Source organism: Sus scrofa, chromosome 1 (genome assembly GCF_054392235.1).
Source record: "Sus scrofa isolate SSC_HxYL_T2T_F1_AM1 chromosome 1, Sscrofa_HxYL_maternal_Yorkshire_Landrace_v2.0, whole genome shotgun sequence".
Taxonomy (NCBI): Eukaryota; Metazoa; Chordata; class Mammalia; order Artiodactyla; family Suidae; genus Sus; species Sus scrofa.
In genome coordinates, this window is record NC_139383.1 from 140,570,233 (window position 1) to 140,594,582 (window position 24,350).

At 41.8% G+C, this 24,350-nt stretch overlaps 1 protein-coding gene across 22 annotated transcripts in view; it reads right to left on the reverse strand.

Annotated features, from left to right (window-relative positions):
- EIF2AK4 (eukaryotic translation initiation factor 2 alpha kinase 4) overlaps positions 1-24,350 on the reverse strand; it is a 118,116-nt gene that overhangs the window by 24,173 nt on the left and 69,593 nt on the right. For 19 of the 22 annotated variants that reach the window (XR_014813080.1, XR_014813029.1, XR_014813093.1 and 16 more), the window contains 11 exons: positions 20,389-20,493; positions 19,443-19,497; positions 18,335-18,414; positions 14,544-14,645; positions 11,688-11,741; positions 8,670-8,906; positions 6,466-6,541; positions 5,937-6,058; positions 4,217-4,266; positions 3,204-3,372; positions 1,739-1,855 (listed from right to left, as the gene is read on the reverse strand). Coding sequence is in view for 16 of the 22 variants with exons in the window: in XM_084972997.1 (XP_084829123.1) it covers positions 1,739-1,855; positions 3,204-3,372; positions 4,217-4,266; positions 5,937-6,058; positions 6,466-6,541; positions 8,670-8,906; positions 11,688-11,741; positions 14,544-14,645; positions 18,335-18,414; positions 19,443-19,497; positions 20,389-20,493 (1,167 nt within the window). In the remaining 6 variants the exon portion in view is untranslated. The remainder of the gene's footprint in view (positions 1-1,738; positions 1,856-3,203; positions 3,373-4,216; positions 4,267-5,936; positions 6,059-6,465; positions 6,542-8,669; positions 8,907-11,687; positions 11,742-14,543; positions 14,646-18,334; positions 18,415-19,442; positions 19,498-20,388; positions 20,494-24,350) is intronic. The other 3 variants (XR_014813089.1, XR_014813088.1, XR_014813104.1) reach the window with 1 other exon arrangement.

Below are 24,350 nucleotides of genomic sequence, written 5' to 3' on the forward strand. Positions count from 1 at the left end.
GGCAGGCAGGCTGCAGGACTGGCCAAGAGTGACCGGAAGCCCCCCGCACCCTCCCCGGGGTTTATGCCAGCGTCTCACTTGACACTATGCTGTTTCTGTCCCTGCCAAACAGCAGCAGCACTTTGGGAGGAAAAAAGAACCACTGAGAAGCAAACTTTAAAGGTAGGGCCCTTGATGTGTACCAGGCAGACGAAGGAAAAGTTAGTTAAGCCTTTTAGTGTATAAAAAACAGCAAGCCACCATGGACTTCCATGCTCATCCTGCCTTAAGCTTAGGCTGTCTGGCACTGTTAGCTACTGAATCTCTTGGATGCTCTTATTTATTATGAAAATAATCCCTAACATAAAGAAATTAGAAAAGATAAGGATTCACTTCCATCCCAGCACTGTAAATATACACTCTTAAGGATTTTCAATGTCTCCCCTCCAGGCTCTGCACTCATACTATTTTATCTGCACACGTACTAGAGAGTAAGAATACCAGGATGTGACTAAACTAGAAAGAGTGCCTGAAGGTGCTGCTGCCCCAGTTCCACATAAGGGAAGCAATAAATGAGGTGCCAAGGGAGTTCTAAACCAGTCTCCCCCAGTTCAACCAATCCAAGTCTATAAGTGACTTTCCTGATTAGCTCGGGCAGATTGGAAGAATTAAGGGCAGGGCATAAGTCTTTTCTTCTCAAAACTAACACTCCCTTTCTTGGCCTCTCTAAAGGATAAAAAGAGCACTTGTGAGGTTAGAGCCAGTTAATCCATGTAAATAAAGGGTTTAGAACAATGCTTGGCACATACACATTGAGCATGGTACATGCTCAATAAAGGTTAACTATTTTTAAACCTATTATTGTTAAGTACCAGGATCAATTACTTAGTGGTTTTTTCCCTCAAGAAGTAGGTTAGTGAAGAACTTAACTATATTACAAATTAAATAAGAAAATTCAAACTTCAGAAGTTAGCCTTAAAAAAAATACCTGGGATGGAGTTACCATTGTGGCTCAGTAATGAACCCGACTAGTATCCATGAGGACGCAGGTTCAATCGCTGGCCCCACTCAGTGGGTTAAAGGATCTGAGCTGTGGTGTAGGTAGCAGATGCGACTCAGATTTAGTGTTGCTGTGGCATAGGCTGGCAACTGCAGCTCCAAATAGACCCCTGAACTGGGAACTTCCATATGCTGCAGATGCAGCCCTAAAAAGAAAAAAAGAAACCTGAAGGTCACTGTAATACAAGGTTAGTACAGAATAAAAGCTCAACCAACACTTTTTTTTTTTTTTTTTTTTTTTGTCTTTTGTCTTTTTTGTTGTTGTTTTGTTGTTGTTGTTGTTGCTATTTCTTGGGCCGCTCCCGCGGCATATGGAGGTTCCCAGGCTAGGGGTTGAATCGGAGCTGTAGCCACCGGCCTACGCCAGAGCCACAGCAACTCAGGATCCGAGCCGCGTCTGCAACCTACACCACAGTTCACGGCAACGCCAGATCGTTAACCCACTGAGCAAGGGCAGGGACCGAACCCGCAACCTCATGGTTCCTAGTCGGATTCGTTAACCACTGCGCCACGATGGGAACTCCTCAACCAACACTTATTAACTGTTGATAGAATCAAAGCCAATTGCTTCCTTTACCTGAGAGCAGTGAGGGAAGGAGAGACAATTCCCAATTCGGTTTTATGGTTACATCCCAAAGAAACCAGTCATGAACTATTATTATTATCCTTCAATATCAATTTGAAGTAATTAAATACTTACCACGGCATCATATAGAATAACATAGACTTGGTTGAGCTTATCTTCTGGGATCCCACAGTGTAAGAGTATTGCTTTCAGTAGCATGGTATGATTCAAGTAAATACTGTAATTTCTTTCCTAGGATGGAGAAATTATTGTTTTCATTATAAAAGCAATATAGGCATATGATCAAATCTAGAAGCTTATCACCAATTTACCAACCTGATGCAATGGAAGGATTTAATTATAGCATATAGCCTCCTAGTTTACTTTTTTTTGGTCTTTTGTCCTTTTAGGGCTGCACCCACAGCATATGGAGGTTCCCAGGCTAGGGGTCTAATCGGAGCTGTAGCCGCCAGCCTACACCACAGCCGCAGCAACACCAGATCCGAGCCGCGTCTGCGACCTACACCACAGCTCACGGCAACGCTGGATCCTTAACCCGCTGAGCGAGGCCAGGATTCGAACCTGCAACCTCATAGTTCCTAGTCAGATTCGTTTCTGCTGCACCATGATGGGAACTCCTAGTTTACTTTTTTATGTACCTTCTTCTTACACTGTTGTAGTCAAAGAATATAATATAATTTCATACTTCATTATATGCATCAGAAATACTTTGGTCTCCAGCCATCTTAAAAAGTCTGGATGCGCTCACAGAGATTTCAAAGCAGGAGCAGGCCTGGTTTAATAGTAACTGACCTATAATCACAGCTGGTGGAATAGGCATTGTTACTTTTGTCCACACCAGTCAATCAATAAATAAGCATTTGCAGGGGGGTGGGCTGTGTGCTGTGCCAGGTGCACCAGGGTGTACGGAAATGGGGGGGGGGGCACACAGACCCTGCCCTGGAAGCCCTTGGAGGAAACAACTAACAACTCCAGCAAGTACTAGATGTCTCATCTCAGAAGACATCTCAGTGCCATGAGGGCTGAGAAGAAAAGGCGGCTGGCCAATGAGTGAGGGGGCAGACAGGCTCCCTAGAAGAAAGGGCCAGCCCATGGCTGGGTGGAGGAGCACACAGTGATTGCCTGGTGTTCATGGTAGTGGGGGTGAACTGGGTGTATGTGTGGGAGCTGGGGAGGGAAGGCCGAGGAGAGCAACCACTGTGCTTGCAGCAGCCTCCCACAGCAGGGAAGTCCACAGAGACAATGCAAAGTGAAGAAACCAGGGGTTAAAAGACTGGGTGCAGGAGGGAGCCTCCGAGGCTTCTCAACAGGGTATGAAAGTGCTCCAGGCTTGCAAGGGGTCTTAGCCTCTTTCCTCAATGTTTGGAAGAATGGATGGAGAAAGAACTCCCTCCCCTCAAAAAAAAAAAAAAAGACAAAGATAAAGCCTGAGACCACTCTCAAAAGCCACATTAACATCCCCACGGACTTTAGCGACAATGTGACTCCCTGTCAATGCCATCTGAAGAGTGGTGCTGTGGGCATGGGCCCATCGGTTCTCAAAGGACTAGTCCTGGGATGTTAGAATATGGGAGGGAACCTGAAGTGCCGGGAAGTCCTGGATGATTTCATAGATCGTATAGATGATTTCAGCAGTGGGAAGAGAGCTGTTGGTGGTAGAGGTGACAATATCAAATGCACATTCCAGAAGTTCTTTGGGATGAAATCGATCCAATTTGCGAGGTCTGAACACACGTTCTATGCAGTATCTGGGGAGAGAAACTCACATTTTTAAGGTCATTGCCTACTGGAATTAAATAAGTAGAAGAGATTGTTGAATAAAATAAAAAGAAAAATGAAAAAATTAATTAGAGGTATTTTAAAAGAATGTAAAGATATATTTGCACAGTTCCCATCATGGCGCAGTGGAAACGAATCCAACTAGTAGCCATGAGGATGCGGGTTCGATCCCTGGCCTCATTCATTGGGCGGATCCAGTGCTGCCATGAGCTGTGGTGCAGGTTGCAGACTCGGTTTGGATCCTGTGCTGCTCTGGCTGTGGCGTAGGCTGGCAGCTTTAGCTCCAATTAGACCCCTAGCCTGGGAACCTCCATATGCTGGGTTGCGGCTCTGAAAAGAAAAAAAAAAAAGAAAAAGAAAATCTCTTCTCAACAGTAAGTGCCTGGAGGTCCTTAGAGCTCAGTATTCCCGCTGGATTCACTCCACTTCTCTACAGGCAGCTTTTATTCAGTTTGTTTAGGTAGTTTTCACACAGAGTCCATTGGCCACTTGTCCCTTCAATTAAATTGTTAAAGAGGCCATCTGTGACCAGGAACAGCCAGATGTTTTTCCAAGCAACCATTTGTGAAAATAATTAGTTAATGTGGCCTGGGGACATGTACAAGGTACCCACCCAACTGCTTCATTCCTTCAAAGGGGAGGCTGCTAGTTCTGATCATAGAAAGGGGTACCTTGGCTGGGCTTTTTGACCATTTTCCAAACTCAACACTTTAAACCCCCAAGTCTTTACTGTGTAAAGATCATAGGAAATGAAACGTTATTCTCCAGTTTCTTTCCTACACCCACCAAATGAAACCCCTAATTGTTTCTTACCGTTTTAAATTCAATATATTATTTCTTGCCACATATCTTGCAAAAGGAACCTGGAACATAGTTTCAAAGGTCAGTGTCAGAATGGGCCAACTACACTTCTTCTTTTTTTTATCATCTTTTTGCCTTTTTTAGAGCCACTCCAGCGGCATATGGAGGGGTCGAATCGGAGATGTCGACAGCCTACGCCAGAGCCACAGCAACGCAGGATCCAAGCCGAGTCTGTGACCTACACCACAGCTCACGGCAATGCCGGACCCTTAACCCACTGAGCAAGGCCAGGGATCGAACCTGCAACCTCATGGTTCCCAGTCGGATTCGTTAACCACTGCGCCACGATGGGAACTCCTTCTTCTTTTTTTAAAACAGCTTTGCTTTGTAACTCTCATACCCTTTCAAAGTTTACAATTCAGTGTTTTTTTTTAAACAAAGTTGTGCACTGGTCTCCATGAGGCTGAATATCTTTCATAAGTTCATTAGCCCTGTGCATTTCCTCTTTGCTCATCTGAGAACTGCCTGGTTATACCCTTTGCTCATCTCCTCGTAGTGCTTTCTGTACATCAGGGATCTTAAACTCTTGCCTGTGAAATGCATGCACAATACAAATGAGCTTGTTAGCAGCCAACACCAACTGGTCAGAGTGTGGCTGTCAAAGGGAGCCCCGGGGATACAAAAACAAGCAGGAGTGAAGTTTGGCACACAATTAGCAGAGACACTTGCTGCTACAAGAATTTAATTGTTCTAGACACTAACACATTTGAAGGTTTCTGAAGACCTAGCCAGGAAATAAAGGGAAAAACTCTATTTATATGTCTGAGTGGCCCTGTTAGCTGGCTATGGCCACCTGGTGGAGCTCAGCACTGACGTGCAGATGTGGCACCTGCAATGCAGGGTTCTGGGGTCCAGGGCCATAAGTACTCTCGCTCTTGGCAGGGTGGCTGTCCACAGGGTCAAATGGTTATCAAATCTCCATAATGCTCTCACCCTGATAACTCCCTTAAGATTATATTTCTTAAAAGTGACATTGGAGTTCCCCTTGTGCCTTAGTGGGTTAAGTACCTGACTAGTATCCATGAGGATTTGGGTTTGATCCCTGGCCTTGTTCAATGGGTTAGGGATCCTGGCTTTGCTGCAAGCTGTGGTGTTGGTCACAGATGTGGCTTGGACCCAGTGTTGCTGTGGCTGTGGTATAAGCTGGCAGCTGCAGCTCTGATTTGACCCCTAGCCTGGGAAATTCTATGTGCCACAGATGTGGACCTAAAAAAACAAACAAAGGTGACATTAAGAATATAAGCCTGGGGAGTTCCCGTCGTGGCGCAGTGGTTAACGAATCCGACTAGGAACCATGAGGTCGCGGGTTCGGTCCCTGCCCTTGCTCAGTGGGTTAACGATCTGGCGTTGCCGTGAGCTGTGGTGTAGGTTGCAGACGCGGCTCGGATCCCGTGTTGCTGTGGCTCTGGCGTAGGCTGGTGGCTACAGCTCCGATTCAACCCCTAGCCTGGGAACCTCCATATGCCGCGGGAGCGGCCCAAGAAATAGCAACAATAACAACAACAACAAAAAAAAAAAAGACAAAAAGACCAAAAAAAAAAAAAAAAAAAAAAAAAAAAGAATATAAGCCTGGGGGGAATAAAGGATTGGTGGGGCTAATCCTTTAAGGCAGGTGGCACCCCTGGGACCAGGCATGGCACCTGTGCTGTCAGCAGAGTGTTCCCAGCCTCACCCGCAGGTCGAAAGGAAGCATCACCAGCATCCCGCTGTGGTCCATGAACAAGGCAGCTTCGTTGTGCTCGTATATTTTTCTATTTCGGGGAAGCAGTAGTGGGGTACACAACTGGACAGCACCTACACCAAGTGAGATAAAATAATTAATCATCAGGTTCTCGTTCTTTCCAGATACAAATGAAAATGAACAGAAACCTGACAGATTACTGGGACTGTTGAAATCAGTTCATCTTCGTCTCTCTAAATTTAGTAATAGAAAGCTCACCTAAGGTTAAGTTTCTTAATTTAGTCATATTTCTGACTCCTCCAGCTGACTATATTTTAGCAGCAAGGTTGTAATACTCAAATCTGTTTTTCCTCAACAAGCTGAATTATACAAATAAGCTTAAATTTCACAGGTGTCAACGGCTTGTAACTGAATTAAAAAAAAAAAAATGGTCGCGCCAAATCCACAAATCCAAGGTGCTTTCTAATGAGGGAAGGACACATCTTTTGAGAAGGCATATATTTTTTCAGGAAGGACATACCATGTCTTTTGAAGATGCGGATGATGGTTTCACACACGTGTTGCTGTATCTTGGCTGTACGGATGGAGAAACTGCCCTAAAATATGACCAATTAAAATGTCATCAAAGCCTAATCAAAGGGCTCCACTAAAAATATTTTTCTGGAGTTCCCGTCGTGGCGCAGTGGTTAATGAATCTGATTAGGAACCATGAGGTTGCGGGTTCGGTCCCTGCCCTTGCTCAGTGGGCTAACGATCCGGCGTTGCAGTGAGCTGTGGTGTAGGTTGCAGACGCGGCTCAGATCCCATGTTGCTGTGGCTCTGGTGTAGGCCGGTGGCTACAGCTCCAATTCAACCCCTAGCCTGGGAACCTCCATATGCCATGGGAGCGGCCCAAGAAATAGCAAAAAAAGACAAAAAAAAAAAAAAAATTTTTTTCTGGGACTAGCAGTAGGCGTTACATTGCTTATTCCCAAGATCATAAGAGAGATCTCAACAAGTCGTTCTGCTGATGAGCATATTCAGAAGAGGAGAAACCATACATCTTGCAGTACATCCTACTTTAGGAAGGCTGCCTGGGTTCAAAGTCCAAGCTCTTAGCCATGGTGATGCATGCCTTTTCAGAGAAAGCCAGTACATCCATCCTTCCTGAGCATTTTCAGGAATCCTGTGGCCCAGTCCAACACCTAATAGCATCAAATCTCCTCCCACGTATTCAGGTAATTCATAGGTGGGCCTCCTGAAAGCTACATGGCATTCATTTGTGTTTATTTACTTATTTGCTTTGTCTTTTTAGGGCCACACCAGCGGCATTCGGAAGTTCCCAGGCTAGGGATCCAATCGGAGCCATAGCCTCCGGCCACAGCCACAGCAACACAAGATCTGAGCCTCATCTTCGACCTACACCACAGCTCATGGCAACGCTGGATCCTTAACCCACTGAGCAAGGCCAGGGATCGAACCTGAGTCCTCATGGATACTTGTCGGGTTCATTAACACTGAGCCATGATGGGAACTCCACTACATGGCATTTATATATTTTGCAAATTTATTATTATAAAAGTAGTACTATTTTGGAGTTCCATTGTGGCTTAGGTCACTGCTGAGGCATGGGTTCAACCCTGGCCTGGGAACTTCCGCATGCCAAGAGCGTGGCCAAAAAAACCCTCCAAAACCAATCCCCATCCTTCAACAAACAAACAAAAAGTAGTACTATTTCACTATAGAAAGTTTAGAAACAGCAGAATAGCAAACAACCAAAACTTTAAAAATCAGCCATAATCCTGCAACTGACATTGCCAGCCAACAAAAACTGTTTGGCTCCTGAAATCTAAATTGATCTTCCATAAACCTTACCATGATTTTCTCTACTATTATTATTATTATTATTTTTTGTTGCACCCACAGCATGTGGAAGTTCTCCAGGGCCAGGAACCTGCACCACAGCTGCAACCTGAGTCAATGCAGTGATAACACTAGATTCTTAACTGATGTGCTGCAAGGAACTCCTCTCTACTACTCTTTTAAGGTTCCATTTTAAGCATACAGAAACATATAGAGAATACAACAAATATGTTATTAACTCACTCAACTTCATAAAATTTTAACATTTTGCTATACTGTTTCAGACCATTTTTGTTTTTAGAAAAGAAAATGTTGAAGGCTTCCAAACCTGACTATACTTGAGGAACCAGCTGGATGCTTTTCAACTGAGATTCTCGAAGTGCCTCACACTTAGATTCCAAGTCACTAGATCGGATGTAGGGCCCGAGGCTCTGTGTTGTCAAGGGCCTCACAGGTGACTTTGATGTGCAGCCAGCACTGGGAGCTACTGGCTAACTTGATCTGGCTCTGAGCTGGTTGGGAATCTGGCACTGGGCAGCTGGGTGATTGAAACTGTGGCTCTTCCTGGACTAATGTGTATGCACACCTTCCTCATATACAAACCTCAGATTAAGAACTTAAGTTGGCTGCACGGCACAGGGAACTGTATTCAATATATGGAATAACCTATCATGGAGAAGAATTGGAAAAAGCATACTGGGTCACAGTGCTGTACACCAGGAACTAGTATGACACTGTAAATCAACTATACTTCAACTAAAAAAAAAACAAAAAAAAAAACACATATCTGGGAGGCATTGAAGGAACCCATGAAAATTAAGGAACTGCCTCAATCCCGCTGTAGACCAGGGGAAGCTCCTGCAAGGCATGGCTACTGCCCACCTTGAGTATATCGCTGTCGTAGGTATAATCGATGGCAGGTGGGACACGCTGGGAGAAGATCTGGGCCATCATGGTGCGGTAGGCCTTGCCATCCACGTTGGCCAGGGTGTGGTGCAGCACCTCATGCAGCTCTGACTCCTCCATCTGAGGCGGGGGCAGCAGCTCGCTCTTGAGCAGTTCCGTAGCTGTGGGCCGCTTGGCTGGGTCGTGGTTCAACAGCCAGGAGATGACGGATTTCTAGAACGACACCCAGCCACACCAAGGTGATAGGATGCCTTGGTGCTGCTTGGGAAATCTCCCAACAAGGTGATGGTTGGTTCCGGCCCACCCTCAAAGACACACTTCTTCCACTTGGTGCATTTTAATGGGTATTTCTGGAATCTCTGAATGTGTCGTTTCCCACTCTCCCTCTCCCCCCTGCCCCCCGGTCCCGGCTCCTGCGCACCCTGCAGTTCTGTGGTTGCAGAGCTGTGCGACAGCATAATACGAGTCCACTTGAAAGGGTAGAGGCCCTTTTTATACTTTATTGCCATCAATGACCAAAAACCTCACAAGTCAACAACTACATAAAAGCAGAAGTCAGGCCTTCTAAACACTGTATCTAAAATACTATATCAAAGAAGATACAAGAACATAAAACAAGTATTTTTAGAAGCCTAATTTTAGAATAAATTACAATGGGTAGGAGCTGCTGGAATCCTTAAAGCAGTGTAAAACATCTTGTTTTTATTTTTCCTTCTCCATTTACATTATCTGTATTTATACCACTCCCTTGAATTCTCTTATGTTATTCATTTACTATACCTGAAGGTACATTAAATTGGATAGGGACCTACAGTACAGCACAGGAAACTATATTCTCTATTACCTTATTAAGTAGGGAACTATTTGAAAGTAACATGAACTTTTGAAGGGTTCCATAATGAATCTATAATTCTTTTGTTTATAATACAGATTCATAAGGAGTTGGAGGCATACCTGAATTTATTTGTATTGAATACTTGGCTACTTGACTTTATTTATTTTTTAGCATGTTTCTGGCATGTGGAAATTCCCAGGCCAGGGATCGAATCTGTGCCCCAGCAGTGACAGGAGCCACAGCAGTGACAACAGCAGGATCCTTAACCCACTGAGCCACCAGGAAACTTCAGAGAATCTCCCCACCCCCCCTTTATTTTTTGTCTTTTCTAGGGCTGCACCCGTGGCATATGGAGTTCCCAGACTAGGGGTCTAATCGGAGCTGTAGCTGCCAGCCTACACCACAGCCACAGCAATGCCAGATTCGAGCCACATCTGTGACCTATACCACAGCTCATGGCAATGCCGGATCCTCAACCCACTGAGTGAGGCCAGGGATTGAACTTACAACCTCATGGTTCCTAGTCAGATTCGTTAACTACTGCGCCATGATCAGAACTCCGAGAATCTCCCTTTTTAGATGAACCTCATTAAGCATTTTCTAATTCTCTATCTTTAAAAACACCCTCCTCCACAATCCCTATCCCTGGTCTCAGGCCAAAGTAAAAACACAGGTAATTATTTTTCACATAAAGAAAGGAATGGATATGATACAGCTTTATGAAAACCTGTGTTAAATTCGACTGATTAAAAATGATATCCTATTCAGTAAAATCGTAATACTGTTTAATATCTGTATGTGGCAACATATGTGTTATACTCAATCTATAAGCTTTTTCTGCTTCCTTTCAGATAAAAAGCAACAATGTGATGCAGGAGATAGCAATGGTTGTGGGTTTATAGCCAGTTTTGCACATCCCAATGGCAAATGCTCAAAGCTGCTCAGTGAGTCCTTGTAATAGGAAGACAATCACTGTCATGAGAAATGGTTTGTACAGTTGCTCTCGAGTTTGTAGTTTAAGTTTCTAAGCCACCACAGCTGCCAATGTGTAGAAATACTGCCCTTGCTACAGGGAAAGGCTGTGAAATGAACATTTACACACAACAGCTTAGTTCAAATAAATGATAATAGCTAACAAAAGAAGTAAAAACACAACTCAATATATTTTCTAATGGTTCTTCATGCATTGATTAGTTGTGGCAGAATGGGTCCCTCTAGCCATAAAAAAATGTCATGTTAAACACTGCTGAATTATAAGGATATTTGCGCTAACATAAATAAAGGGTAGTTAATATCTCTATCTTACAGGGGAGGAAAATTAAAGTCTAGAAAAGCTAAGTGACTTGTTAGTCCAGATACCTAACCGATAATCAAGAAATAGCAAATTAATGCAATATTCCAGCTAGCTGTCTGTTTTCAGCGTTAACAACTTAAATAAGGTATTCTGCCTTGATTATAATTGTTAAGAAGTCTGTTTAAGGAATAAACTCTACTTGACAAGAGAATTAACCATGGAAGCCTTCAGCAAGACAAACAGCCCAGCACTAAGAAGAGAGACACACCAGAAGCAGTACAATAACTTCATTAATTAATATTCTTTCCTATTAGCTGGATGCCAATATTTATTTTGATATGAGTTACATGCATACATACACAGTCTCGCTCTCTCTCTCTCATACACACACACACAGGTATTTACAGTATGGAAGAGAAATTATTTTGCTTTAAATTACTGTAACATCTGACTGTCTAGTCTTCCCCTTTACAATTTGAGTTACTTTAACCCTAAGACAGAACTATAGTTTTAAAATATATTTTCTTTTTGCTTAAAAGTCCTAAGCTTTGTCTAAGACAATGAGCTATAAAAACATTCTCTTTTTTTCCCACTAGCTAAGCCAACAGACCAAACAGCACTTCAAAAGCAGGATGAATCACAAAAAAAAGAACCCTGTAGTTTGTTAATTTTCTGGCCAACTGTTGGCATTATTACGGTCTATTTCAAGTCTAAATACATTTTAAGTACTCCATCTCTTGATATTTTTTTCTCCACGTTGTTCCCGTGACCCAAGAATGAGTGGCAGAAGATTACTAATTGAAGAAGAAAAATAGTAATTAAAACCCAAGAGGAGAACACAGTAATTAAAGTATCAGAAAATTACCTGCTTTGTATGCTCTCCATCATCGAAGTCGTCTGGAAACTTAGGCGAAGTCGGCTAAAAAAAAATATTATGTTCAAATCAGCAAGTGCTTGGCAGACTGCCACAGTGAAAGCATTTTATCCACCAGAGGTAAGAAAATCATACAGAGAAATGAAAATTTGCTAGCAAGAGAAGACGGAGGTGAAACCCATCTTGAAACCCGATGTCCATCCTTTCAAGTACATACACTTTATCATAATACTAACTTCATCTAAGTGACAGAAAGCATCTCATTGAAGGACAAAATATTTTAAGATCGAATGGCTTCAGAGAAAGATAAACTAGCTTTATTAAACACAGATGAAAAAAGGGTAAAAATATCAAACCATCAACACAGAATAAGAGAAAAGCAACATGAAAAGCTTCCCCCCTCCAAATTTCTCATCTCTCTGCTAAATAAGACCTCAACATTAACTTGACAGTTGAGATATTCTTGAAATGAGGGACTAGACATGAATATTAGACTAAAGAAAGGCATTTCACCAAGGACATAATCCTCAAAGAGCATTCCATGTCAAGGCAAGGACATAGTTAGTAATCATTTCATTTACTCTGATGCATGATGACCACAGCTGTCCATGCTGTTCTGGTAGTAAAACCACCGTAACATGAGTCCTTTTTAAGTTGGGCAATGACAGAGGCAAGGATCAATCTCAAGAACACAAATGGAAGTTCCGGAGCCAGGGGTTGAGCCACTGCCACTGTAGAAGCAATGCTGAGTAGTTATGCTGTGAGCCATATGAGAAGTCCATATCCCGTTTCTCCAGGGAAGATATACAGATGGCCAATAAGCACATGAAAAAGTGCTCAACATCCCTGATTATTGGAGCAATGCAAATCAAAACTACCATGAGATACCACCTCACACCAGTCAGAATGGCCATCATTAATAAGTCCATAAATAACAAATGCTGGAGGGGCTGTGGAGAAAAGGGAACCCTCCTGCACTGTTGGTGGGAATGTAAGCTGGTACAACCACTATGGAGAGGAGTATGGAGGTACCTTAGAAAACTGTACATAGAACTACCATATGGCCTGGCAATCCCACTCTTGGGCATATATCCAGACAAAACTTTCCTTAAAAAAGACACATGCACCCGCCTGTTCATTGCAGCCCTATTCACAATAGCCAAGGCATGGAATCAACCCAAATGTCCACTGACAGATGATTGGATTAGGAAGATGTGGCATATATACAGAATGGAATATTACTCAACCATAAAAAAGAAAAAAATAATGCCATCTGCAGCAAAATGGATGGAACTAGAGACTCTCATCCTGAGTGAATAAGTCAGAAAAAGACAAATACCATATGATATCATATATCTGGAATCTAATATATGGCACAAAGGAACCTTTCCACAGACAATAAAATCATTGACTTGGAGAACAGACTCATGGTTGCCAAGGGGGAAGGGGAGGGACTGGGAGGGACTGGGAGCTTGGGGTAAATAGATGCAGAATGTTTGGGATGGATTAGCAACGGGATCCTGCTATTGTAGCACTGGGAACTATGTCTGGTCACTTATGATGGAACATGTAATGTGAGAAAAAAGAATGTATAGATGTAAGTGTAGTTGTGTCACCATGCTGTATGTTAGAAAAAAATATACTATAAATAAAAGATTAAAAAAAAAAAAAAACACAAATGAGGATCTCATTGGAAAAAAAATTCAAGTGGCTGATATTTCCTCCAGACCCCATTTCCTTTCTGGTCATGGTCTTTAGGTATTACTACACCAGGTCCATTCAGCCAGAACCTTTAATTTCTAGATCTAAATATCTATTATCTTTATAACCCATTGCCACTGCTATAACTGCATTGCTACTACACAAAATTTTTGAATTCCTCCTTTGTTTTAAATATTTATTTATTTATTTGGCCACACCCTTGGCATGTGGAAGTTCCTGGGCCAGGGACTGAATCTGCACCACAGCAGTGACCCAAGCCACTGTAGTAACAATGCTGGATCCTTAACCCACTGTGACACAAGGGAACTCCTCCCCTCCTTTATTTTATTTTTTTTGTCTTTTTGCCTTTTCTTGGGCTGCTGACACGACATATGGAGGCTTCCAGGCTAGGGGTCGAATTGGAGCTGTAGCCACCGGCCTACAACAGAGCCACAGCAATTCCAGATCTGAGCTGCATCTGCGACCCACACCACAGCTCACGGCAACGCTGGATCCTTAACCCACTGAGCAAGGGCAGGGATCGAACCTGCAACCCCATGGTTCCCAGTCGGATTTGTTAACCACTGTGCCACTACGGGAACTCCCTCCTTTGTTTAAAAACAAAGTAGATCTCAAAATATTTTTTAAAAGATAACCTAGCAATATCTCCAAGTACGAGTTCAAAAAATAAATAAAACTGGGAAAAGCTTCCTATCATTATAAGTGTATAAGCAGATTTACATTTACTAGAAATATAGAAAATTACACTAGGACCATCTCTTCTATATTATAAATACTAGAAAAATACCCTGCATCAAATTCTTTTTTTTTCATTTGTCTTTAGGGTCACACCCACGGCATATGGAGGTTCCCAGGTTAGGGGTCTAATTGGAGCTAGAGCTGCCGGCCTACGCCACAGCCATAGCAACGCAGGATCCAAGCCACGTCTGTGACCTACACCACAGCTTGCTCACAGCAACACCAGATCCTCAATCCACTGAGCGAGGCCAGGGATTGATCACAGCCCCATGGTTCCTAGTCAGATTCGTTTCCGTTGCACCACGACGGGAACTCCCCTGCATCAAATTCTAATGATGCTAGCATTCAGTTTACTGGAAATTGAGATAATAAACATTTGATACATACATCTCTGAGTTGGTTGAGAACAAAGATCCTTTCTGAGGCTGTGACCATGGGATGATAGGACATCTCGAAGAAGATAATTCCCAGGCTGAAGAGATCCACTTTCTGAGGAGGAAAAAGAATTGTATTTAGAGAGCCCAGAGATGGAACAATGATTCACTAGGGAACTACAGGACAAGCATCGTTTGTTGGATAAAGTCTGTGTAAGTGAAAAATAATCCATACTAGAAAAACTTTGCCATGTTCTAAAAAAAAGTTTATAGGTATAATGTATAGATGGGAGAGATTTTTATGTTTAGATGATAAAATACTTGTCATGACTTCAACATTTTTCTTTCTTTCTTTCTTTTTTTTTTTTTTTTTTTTTTTGTCTTTTGTCTTTTTTTTTGTTGTTGTTGTTGTTGTTGCTATTTCTTGGGCCGCTCCCGCGGCATATGGAGGTTCCCCGGCTAGGGGTCGAATCGGAGCTGTAGCCACCGGCCTACGCCAGAGCCACAGCAACGCAGGATCCGAGCCGCGTCTGCAACCTACACCACAGCTCACGGCAACACCGGATCGTTAACCCACTGAGCAAGGGCAGGGACCGAACCCGCAACCTCATGGTTCCTAGTTGGATTCGTTAACCACTGCGCCACGACGGGAACTCCCAACATTTTTCTTAAAAATTAATTGTAACTGGTTTAAGCTATATATACAGACACAGATAACCACTGGCCGAACACTGAGAATAATCATTAAAGAGCAAGGACAACCAAGATCTATTATGAGAATTTGCATCTTTACTAATCATCTCAAAAAAGAAACAGACCAAAGTTTTCAGCTGAGAGCAAAGGTCGGACACTGACTGCAAAGCCAGTCCAACGAGGACGGAGATATGGCACAGCTGAAAGATTACGTGATGGATTCTAACAAAATATGCAAGTGCAAGTAAAGATGAGAAAGGGCTAGCCAGTGTAGGGTTCCAAGTTGGGAGCTGCCAAGGGAAGAGGACTTCAGAAGGCCATGTGCCTGAGGCAGCTGAGCACAACAGGCTGAGGGGAGCTGCTCGTGGTATACTGCACATGGGCAGAGATGCCACTTTCCAGAAAAGCTCCTGAATGAATCTGGATGCAAGGATTAGTAAAACTGCCTTTTCCAAGTATCACCAGTGACCTCTGAAGTCTTAAAAACAAACATCCGTTGTGTTATTTCCTACATGTGTTTGCTGTAGAAAATGTGGAACATACAGAAAAGCAGCAAAAATAAAATAGCAACCACCCATGATCCCATTGCTTAAGGATATTTACTACTGGTGGCTTAGATATGCCCGTTTTGTGGGGATTTTTTTAATGTCTACACACACACACAAACACACACACACACAGTATAAAACTAGAACCACACTGTCATTTGTGTAACTGTTATTCCCCTAATACAGCAAGAATATTTTGAATACTATTGTCATTTTTCTAAAACAGGCCTCTAAAACATGATTTTTTTTTCCTTTGGTCTTTTTAGGGCCGTACCCACAGCATATGGAAGTTCCCAGGCTAGGGGTCTAAATAGAGCTGCGGCTGCCAGTCTACGCCACAGCAACAGCAACAAAGGATCCTTAACCCACTGAGTGGGGCCAGAGATTGAACCCATGTCCTCATGGATACTAGTCAGGTTCATTACTGCTGAGCCACAACAGGAACTCCTAAAACATCTAAAACATCATTTTCATGACATATAGGAATGCTATTGAATATTCTGTGATAACTCATTTGGGAAAAGAATCTGAAAAAGAATGGATATGTGTATATGTATAACTGCAACTATACTTCTATAAAACTTTAAAAAATAAAAAAAACTTCTAGTATTATTAAAAAGTAAATAAAAATAAAATGCTGTTGCCATATGGTATTCAGTTGCATGCAAGTCCCATAATTTATTTAACTAGTTCCCTAGTTTTAAACATTTGTTATTTTCCACTGGTATAAATAATGCTGTGACAAACCCTGTTCATACCAATCTTTTTAGACAGCCCTGGTTTTCTTTGGATACTTTTCAAAAGGTGGAACTGCTGGGCCAAAGGGTAGGGCCCTTTCAAAGTGAACTCATAAAGGAGACAAAAAAAAAAAAAAAAAAAAAAAAAAAAAAAAGGCATTCCCGTTGTGGCTCAGTGGTAACAAACCCAACTAGCATCCATGAGGATGTGGGTTTGATCCCTGGCCTCGCTGAGTGGGTTATGGATCTGGTGTTGCCATGAGCTGTGGTGTAGGCTGGCAGCTGCAGCTCTGGTGTTACCAAAAAAAAAAAAAAAAAAAAAAAAAAAGAAAGAAAAAAAGAAGAAAAAAAAAAAAGATAGGTGACAATGAAGGTGCCCTGCCTCCCTTGGGACGGGTATGTCCATCATCACAGGTCCTCACCCTCCCTAGGTATTTGCAAGTCTGCTTCAACTCTGTCACTGCCCAGTGCTCCCTGTCACAACCAAAACCCAGGCTTGAGTTTCCATTGCAAGCCTGAAGATATGCTTTGACATGAACTGCCTGCCTCATGTACTTTAAACATTTAGCACTATTCTCTTGCCCTAAGTGATCTCATCCAGTCTTATGGCTTTAAATGCCATCTCTGTGCTGGGACTCTCAAATTTATGCTTTTGACTCCAACCTTTCTCCTGAACTCAAGTCTTGAGTTTCTAACAGCTGACTGGACATCTCTAGTCAGGCTTCTCTCAGGCATTTCAAACCTAACATACCCCCAATGGAATTTTCCTGCTATCTTCTCCTCTCCCTCTCCTCTCTGCCTCAGGTTTCCTCAGCTCAGTCAACTACCCTTCCTCCAGCTGCTCCAGGAAGACACCTGAGCACTGTCCCATTTTCCTTCCGTTTCCTCACCCGACATCCACTCCATTAGGAAAAGCTGTCAATTCCCCTCCAGAATGTATCTCATACCACACACTTCTCCCCATCTCTACTGCTGCCACTGGCTCCAGATAGCAACTGCCCTACTTGGACTTCTGCAAAGCCTCCAGCAGCAGCTAGTGGACTCTCTTGCTCAAGATCCTTTAGTGGCTGCCTGTGCACACTCCCTCCACAGCTTAGCTGGCCCCACATCATCTGACCCTAGCCTTCCCTCCAGCTCTGCTTCATGCCTCTTGCTCCAGAGCTCACCACGCTGAACAAGACCTTTCTGACTGTCCTAAGTGTGCCATGCTAGCTCTTGCCCAGAGTCTTCCCTTTCTGTGTGCATTTCCTCTGCTCACCCCTCTTCTCTCCCAGGCAGACTTCAGCCCCCAACTTCATGTGGCTTGTCCCCCTTCTCCTCCTTTATCCTAAAAGCCATCCCCTTAGGGAGGCTTTCTCTAGTCAGTCTATTGAAAGATGATGTCCCTTACTGTTCTCTGGTAACTGGACACCATTTCTTTTACTTTTAGTTCTTTTCACAATTTGTGATCAAAAATAATTTTTTTAACTTGTTTTTTTGTCTGTTTAATCCACCAATGGACAAGCTCCCCGAGGGCTGGAATAAATTGTCTTACTACTTGACTGCCTCGTTTCCTGTGTTCCTGGGGGCTGGCCCCAGGCCACTTAGTTCAAACCTTCTTCCCATGGATGGAGGGACCGTAGGCTCCTTGGTAGTAAGAGTGCCAGCTTCAGTCACTGTCCCTGGGCATGTGTCCTATTTAGAGCGGTCACTCAGTATACTTCTGGATATATAATGAATGCTCCTGACTATTTCAGCTGGTAACTAAACCCCAAATGCTGTGATCTTGATAGTCCTGCTACTATCTCTCGAGACCTTTCGTTCTTCCCCCAAAGCTGCCGCTTTACCTGGTTGTATGCAGATTTGGTGCTTCCTTGGACTTCTGGGCTTACGTATAAAGCAGTGCCAACCATTCCGGTTAAATGACCTGCATGGGAGAAGGCAGAGGGAAGGCTTTCCAACAACATGACTTTGAGACAAGGCAAAAGTTTATTTAAAAAAAAAGTTTCTTAAGAGTGAGATATGATCTGTTAATTGTTCACACTCTTCAAAGGAAGAAGCAGCATGCATTTCACCAAGTTTCTAACCCGCAATCACAGATGGTCACACACTTCGTTCCATACAGGATGGCTCTGCTGTTCTGAAGGGGTAGTGCCAGGCAGGGAGACCCCAGATGGCTCCCCATGAGGTAACCTCCCATGGTCATGAGGTAACCTTCCATTACTACCTGGGCCCAAGTATAACTGTCTTCTCATAGCAGCGAATTATTCGCATTGAAGCTCTAATTTCTTAGAATCTTGAACAACAATCAAAATAGTGAAGAAGGAAAAAAATTAAGCCATTTTCAGAGCTCCTGCTGTGGTGCAGGAGGAGCACATCAGCAGCATCTTGGAAGCACTGGGACGTGGGTTTGATCCCTGGTAATGGCACAGTGGGTCAGGGATCCAGTGTTGCTGCAGCTGCAGCTTAGGGCATGAGTGCGGCTTGGATCTGATCCCTGGCCCAGGAGCTCCATATGCTATGGGGTGGCCAAAAATGAAAACAAAAATACAAAAGCCATTTTCATAATTTTGTTAGTTTAATGAATAATTATAATTTGCTATAGAATAAAATCTTTACAAATGAAGAACAGGTTTTAGATTGAGAAATTTCTACTGTATTGTATATTTAAAATTTTCACAAGAGAGTAGATCTTATGTTAACTATTCTTTTCACAAAATTAATAATAATAATAATAATAATAAATAGGAGGGCAGGAAGAAACTTTTGGAAGTGATGGCTATGTTTATGGCATAGCTTGTGGTGATGCTTTCTTAGGTATATATGTACCTCTAAACCCCTGTTACATATATACAGTTTCAGTTATATGTTAAAAAAAAAGATGAAAGAGAAAAAAAGAAATTTTGTGGACTGCTTTCTAACACACTAAATAAAAATACAATCTGCTGGATTTACCTGAAGGGTCTGATTTCATCAAATGATCTGATGTATCATCTTGTTTGCCATCAGCCTAAAATGACAAATAAGCCAAATATCAAATTAAAATGTTATATTATTACCCAGGAATGGATCATCATTTCTCAATGAAGACTGACTGAAAAATATTACACAGAAACAGAATTACTATAAACACGCCTTTTTGAGCTTTAAACGTTTTTAGTTTCGTTAGCCCACTCACACGGGGCTCACTAGAAATCTAAAGAGATGAAGGAGAAAGGCAATTCACTGCAGAACTCTTTCGTGGCAGAACCTCCCCAAAAGCTTACAGAAACTCTTTTCATACTGCAAATGCCAAAACAACCTATTTTCTAGGAAGAACACGGGTATATTAACAACAAACTCACTTTCTAACTTCCCCATTGCTGCTATTATTTTATCTGGGCCAATCTTTACTCTTCTTTCCTAGAGGCTGGTCAACCTAATTGATTCCGTCATCACCACCAACACCTCTTAGGGAGCCTCAGTTCCCCCATTACAGCAGGGCTGGCTCAGTCTCACGCATTACCCTAAATCTCTTATTTTTCTGACGTCACTCCACAGGTTCTTATTTCAATGAATGGGAATCAATAACAAACATCAATAACAACAGTTCTAACATTCTTATAGCCAGACACTGTGCTATAAGTGTCATTAACTGACATATAATGTCAATTGTTTCATGACATTATATGCCTTTGACCTAAACACCATCCACAAAGTAATAATTTTGTGTCTCTCAAATGGAACGCACTCATTAAAATGTATTCACAATTTCAAAGCCTCAAAGATCATTTGCAGTCGTCCCTTTAGACCTGTATACTTTCCTGGGGATTTCACAGCAGAGTTCAGTGAACTCAGTCCTAAGAGCATTAGGATAATCAAAGCACCTGGATCCGTTTTCAGTAATTTAAAAAATACTCACAGCAAAGGCTAGATGGTCTGTTGCCAAACCAAAATCACCTATTTTTACGTGGTCATCAGAATCCAAAAAAATGTTGACAGGCTTCAAATCTCGGTGAATCATTCCCTAATGGAACAGAGCAAAGAAATCAACAATTGTTTGCTAAGCATAATTTCTATCATACCTGTTTCCTAATTTGAAAGGTCAACCTGGTGATGCAAATTGGATGAGGTCTTCTCCTGCAGACCTCCCTAGTCCAGGCTGTCCAGCCTCTGCAATGTCTCCCCCCCTGTCCGGCCAACGACCTTGCCACCATGTCACAGTCTACCTGCTTGTGGTCCTGATCAGGTCCAATGCAAATGGTTCCCTCTGACCCCAATGTTCATTGCAGCACTATTTATAAGAGTCAAGACATGGAAGCAACCTAAAGGTTTATCACCAGAGGAATAGATACAGAAGATGTACATAACACAATGGGATATTACTCATCCATAAAAAAGAATGAAATAATGCCATTTGCAGCAACATGGATGGACCTAGAGATTATCATACTAAGCAAGTAAGTCAAAGACAAATATCATATGATATCACTTATATGTTGAATCTAATTTTTAAAATGACACAAAAGAACTTATTCACAAAATAGAAACAAATTCATAGATTTTGAAAACAAACTTATGGTTACCAAAGGGGAAACATGGGGAAGAGGGATCGTATGAAGTTTGGGATTAATATACATACACAACTATATACAATTAGCTAACTAACTACATACCACAGGGAACTCTACTCAATATTCTGGAATAAACTATATGAGAAAAGAATCTGAAAAAGAATGAATATATGTATAACTGAATCACTTTGCTGTGTACCTGAAACACAACAGTGTAGAGCAACTATATGCCAATAGAATTAAAAACAAAAACAAAGCCCCCAGCAAACCCCACGAATGGTTCTCTTTGTCATCCCAGGGCCCCCTCCACCAGGTTTACAATGCTCTCTCTCTGCTGTATCACAAAACCTTGCTTGGGTCAGGGGGACACACACGACTTTCATTTTTTCCTCTATTCCTTTCTTCATGCTCTTTGCCCTGCCCAGGCTTTTCTCCACTCACTGGAACTGTACCAATATTTACAAGCGCCATTTTATTCCTGAAGACTTTCACAGTAATTCTAATAATTCAACTTTGCAGTCCCAGCTCCGTGAAGGGCTCTGTGATTATTTGTTACATGAGCACTGCTTTCTCCTCTACTTAATGGCATCCTCATAATGCTGGCTGTTTCAGGTACTCTAATATAGGAAATAGTTAAATGTGATAAAAACACTTCACGGTGTGACCTCTTTTACCATTACATGAAGGTAAGTTTTGGCTTTCTAAAAAACAGTAAGTCAATGTGGTGTATGATGTTGATTGATTTGCATATGTTGAACCATATTTTGCACCTGGGATGAATCCCACCATGTCGTGGTGTTCGATCTTTTTTATATGTCATTGTATTCGGTTGGCTAAAATTTTGTTGAGAATTTTTGCATCTATATTCATCAAAGATATTGGCCTATAGTTTTCTTTTTTTGGTGGTATCTTCGTCTGGTTTTGGAATTAGGGTGATGGTGGCATCATAGAATGTCTTTGGGAGTGTTTCTTCTTCTTCAACCTTTTGAAAAAGTTTAAGGAGGATGGGTATAAGTTCCTCTTTGTATGTCTTGTAGAATTCACCTGTAAAGCCATCTGGTCTCGGACTCTTATTTGTAAGGAGTGTTTTTATGACATATTCAATTTCATTTCTAGTGATCGGTCTGTACAGTTGGTCTATTTCTTCTTGATTCAGTTTTGGCAGGCTGTAAGTCTCTAGAAAGTTGTCCATTTCTTCTAGGTTGTCAAATTTGTTGGCATACAAATTGTTCATAGTCTTCTCTCATGGCTTTTTGTATTTCTGTCGTATCAGTTGTGACTTCTTCCTTTTCATTTCTTGTTTTATTTATTTGGGTTTTTTTCTCTGCTCTTCTTTGTGAGTTTAGCCAGAGGTTTGTCAATTTTGTTTACCTTTTCAAAGAACCAGCTCTTGGTTTTACTGATTTTTTTCTATTGTTTTTTGAATCTCCATTTTATTGATTTCCTCTGTGATCTTTATGATTTCCTTCCTTCTGTTGACTTTAGGTTTTGCTTAAAAAAAGACACATGCACCCACATGTTCATTGTAGCACTATTCACAATAGCCAAGACATGGAAACAACCCAAATGTCCACTGACAGATGATTGGATTAGGAAGATGTGGTATATATATACACAATGGAATACTACTCACACATTAAAAAAGAACAAAATAACGCCATTTGCAGCAACATGGATGGAACTAGAGATTCTCATACTGAGTGAAGTAAGTCGCAAAGGGAAAGACAAACACCATATGATATCACTTATATGTGGAATCTAATATACAGCACAAAGGAAACTTTCAGCAGAAAAGAAAATCATGGACTTGGAGAATAGACTTATGGTTGCCAAGGGGGAGGGGGAGGGAGTGGGATGGATTGGGAACTTGGGGTTGACAGATGCAAACTATTGCTTTTGGAATGGATTAGCAATGAGATCCTGCTGTGTAGCACTAGGAATTATGTCTAGTTACTTATCATGGAGCATAATGTGAGAAAAAAGAATGTATACATGTATGTGTAACTGGGTAACCATGCTGTACAGTAGAAAAAAATTGTATTGGGGAAATAACAAAAAAAAAATTAAAAAAAAAAAAGCAAAAAACAGTAAGTCACTCTCAAGTATGGGGTTTATCATTTGCTCGTGCCTTTCTATATTTTTAGGTGTGGCACACTGCTGAACACTCAGAAAATGGTTAGCAGCTACTGAGTAGATTAGAGGATGAGGAAGAGAGCATGGGGAAGCATAGTTTTTTTTTTTTTTTTTTTTTAATTGGTCTATTTTGGGCCGCACCTGTGGCATGTAGAGGTTTCCAGGTTAGGAGTTGAATCTAGCTGCTGGCCTAGGCCATAGCCACAGTAATTCAGGATCTGAGCTGTGTCTGCAACCTACACCATAGCTCATGGCAATGCCAGATCCTTAACCCACTGAGCAAGGCCAGGGATCAAATTGGTGTCCTCATGGATACTAGTTGGATTCATTAACTGCTGAGCCACGATGGGAACTCCCACAATGATAGATTCTAATGGCATTAGAGGTCATTTTTATGTCCAACTTTGCAAATTCCACTTCCACCAACTCATTTAAAAACTAGATGTCTGTAAATTATAGATCCTGGCTTTTTAGTATAAATATGGTTCCGTATAAACATTTTAAGGTTAAAAAAACTGAGGCAGAGAGAAAAAAACATATTCACACTGACTAATGCATTTGACAATCCTGTTTTTAAAATGGAAGTAGCATTTCATCCTGAAGCTAGGTTCCTTAGCATTTACCTTGTAATGACAATTTCTAGCTGTAAAATGACATTTCGTATGTGTGGCAACCTATGTTATGTCTCGTCTCTATCCTTGCTAGATGACCTTCTGGTTCTTCCGTGTTCCTAGGAAAGGCAGCACTAAGTTGGTTAAAATCAAATAACTAGGCATGTATTAATCACACTCTCACTTTATCTAAACCACTCAAGGAGTCATCCACATTCCACACAAAGTTCAATTACTTCCACCTAACCCAGAGGTTGGCAAATTTTTTCTGTAAAAAGTTACAGCCAGTAAATTTCTTAGGCTTTATGGGCCACACAGGCTCTGTCATGACTACTCAACTCTACAGAGGCAGCATAAGAACAAAATTTATGACAAAAAAAGTCAAATATTGTGAGATTTGAGAAACATGGGCAAAACATGAACTGGCATGGCCCCGTTCCAACACAACTTTAGGGACACACATTTGAATTTCAAAGAATCTTCAGGTGGCATGAATATTCTTCTTTTGACTTTTTACAACTGTTTAAAAATGTAAAAGCCACGCTTAGCTCCCAGGCTGAATAAAA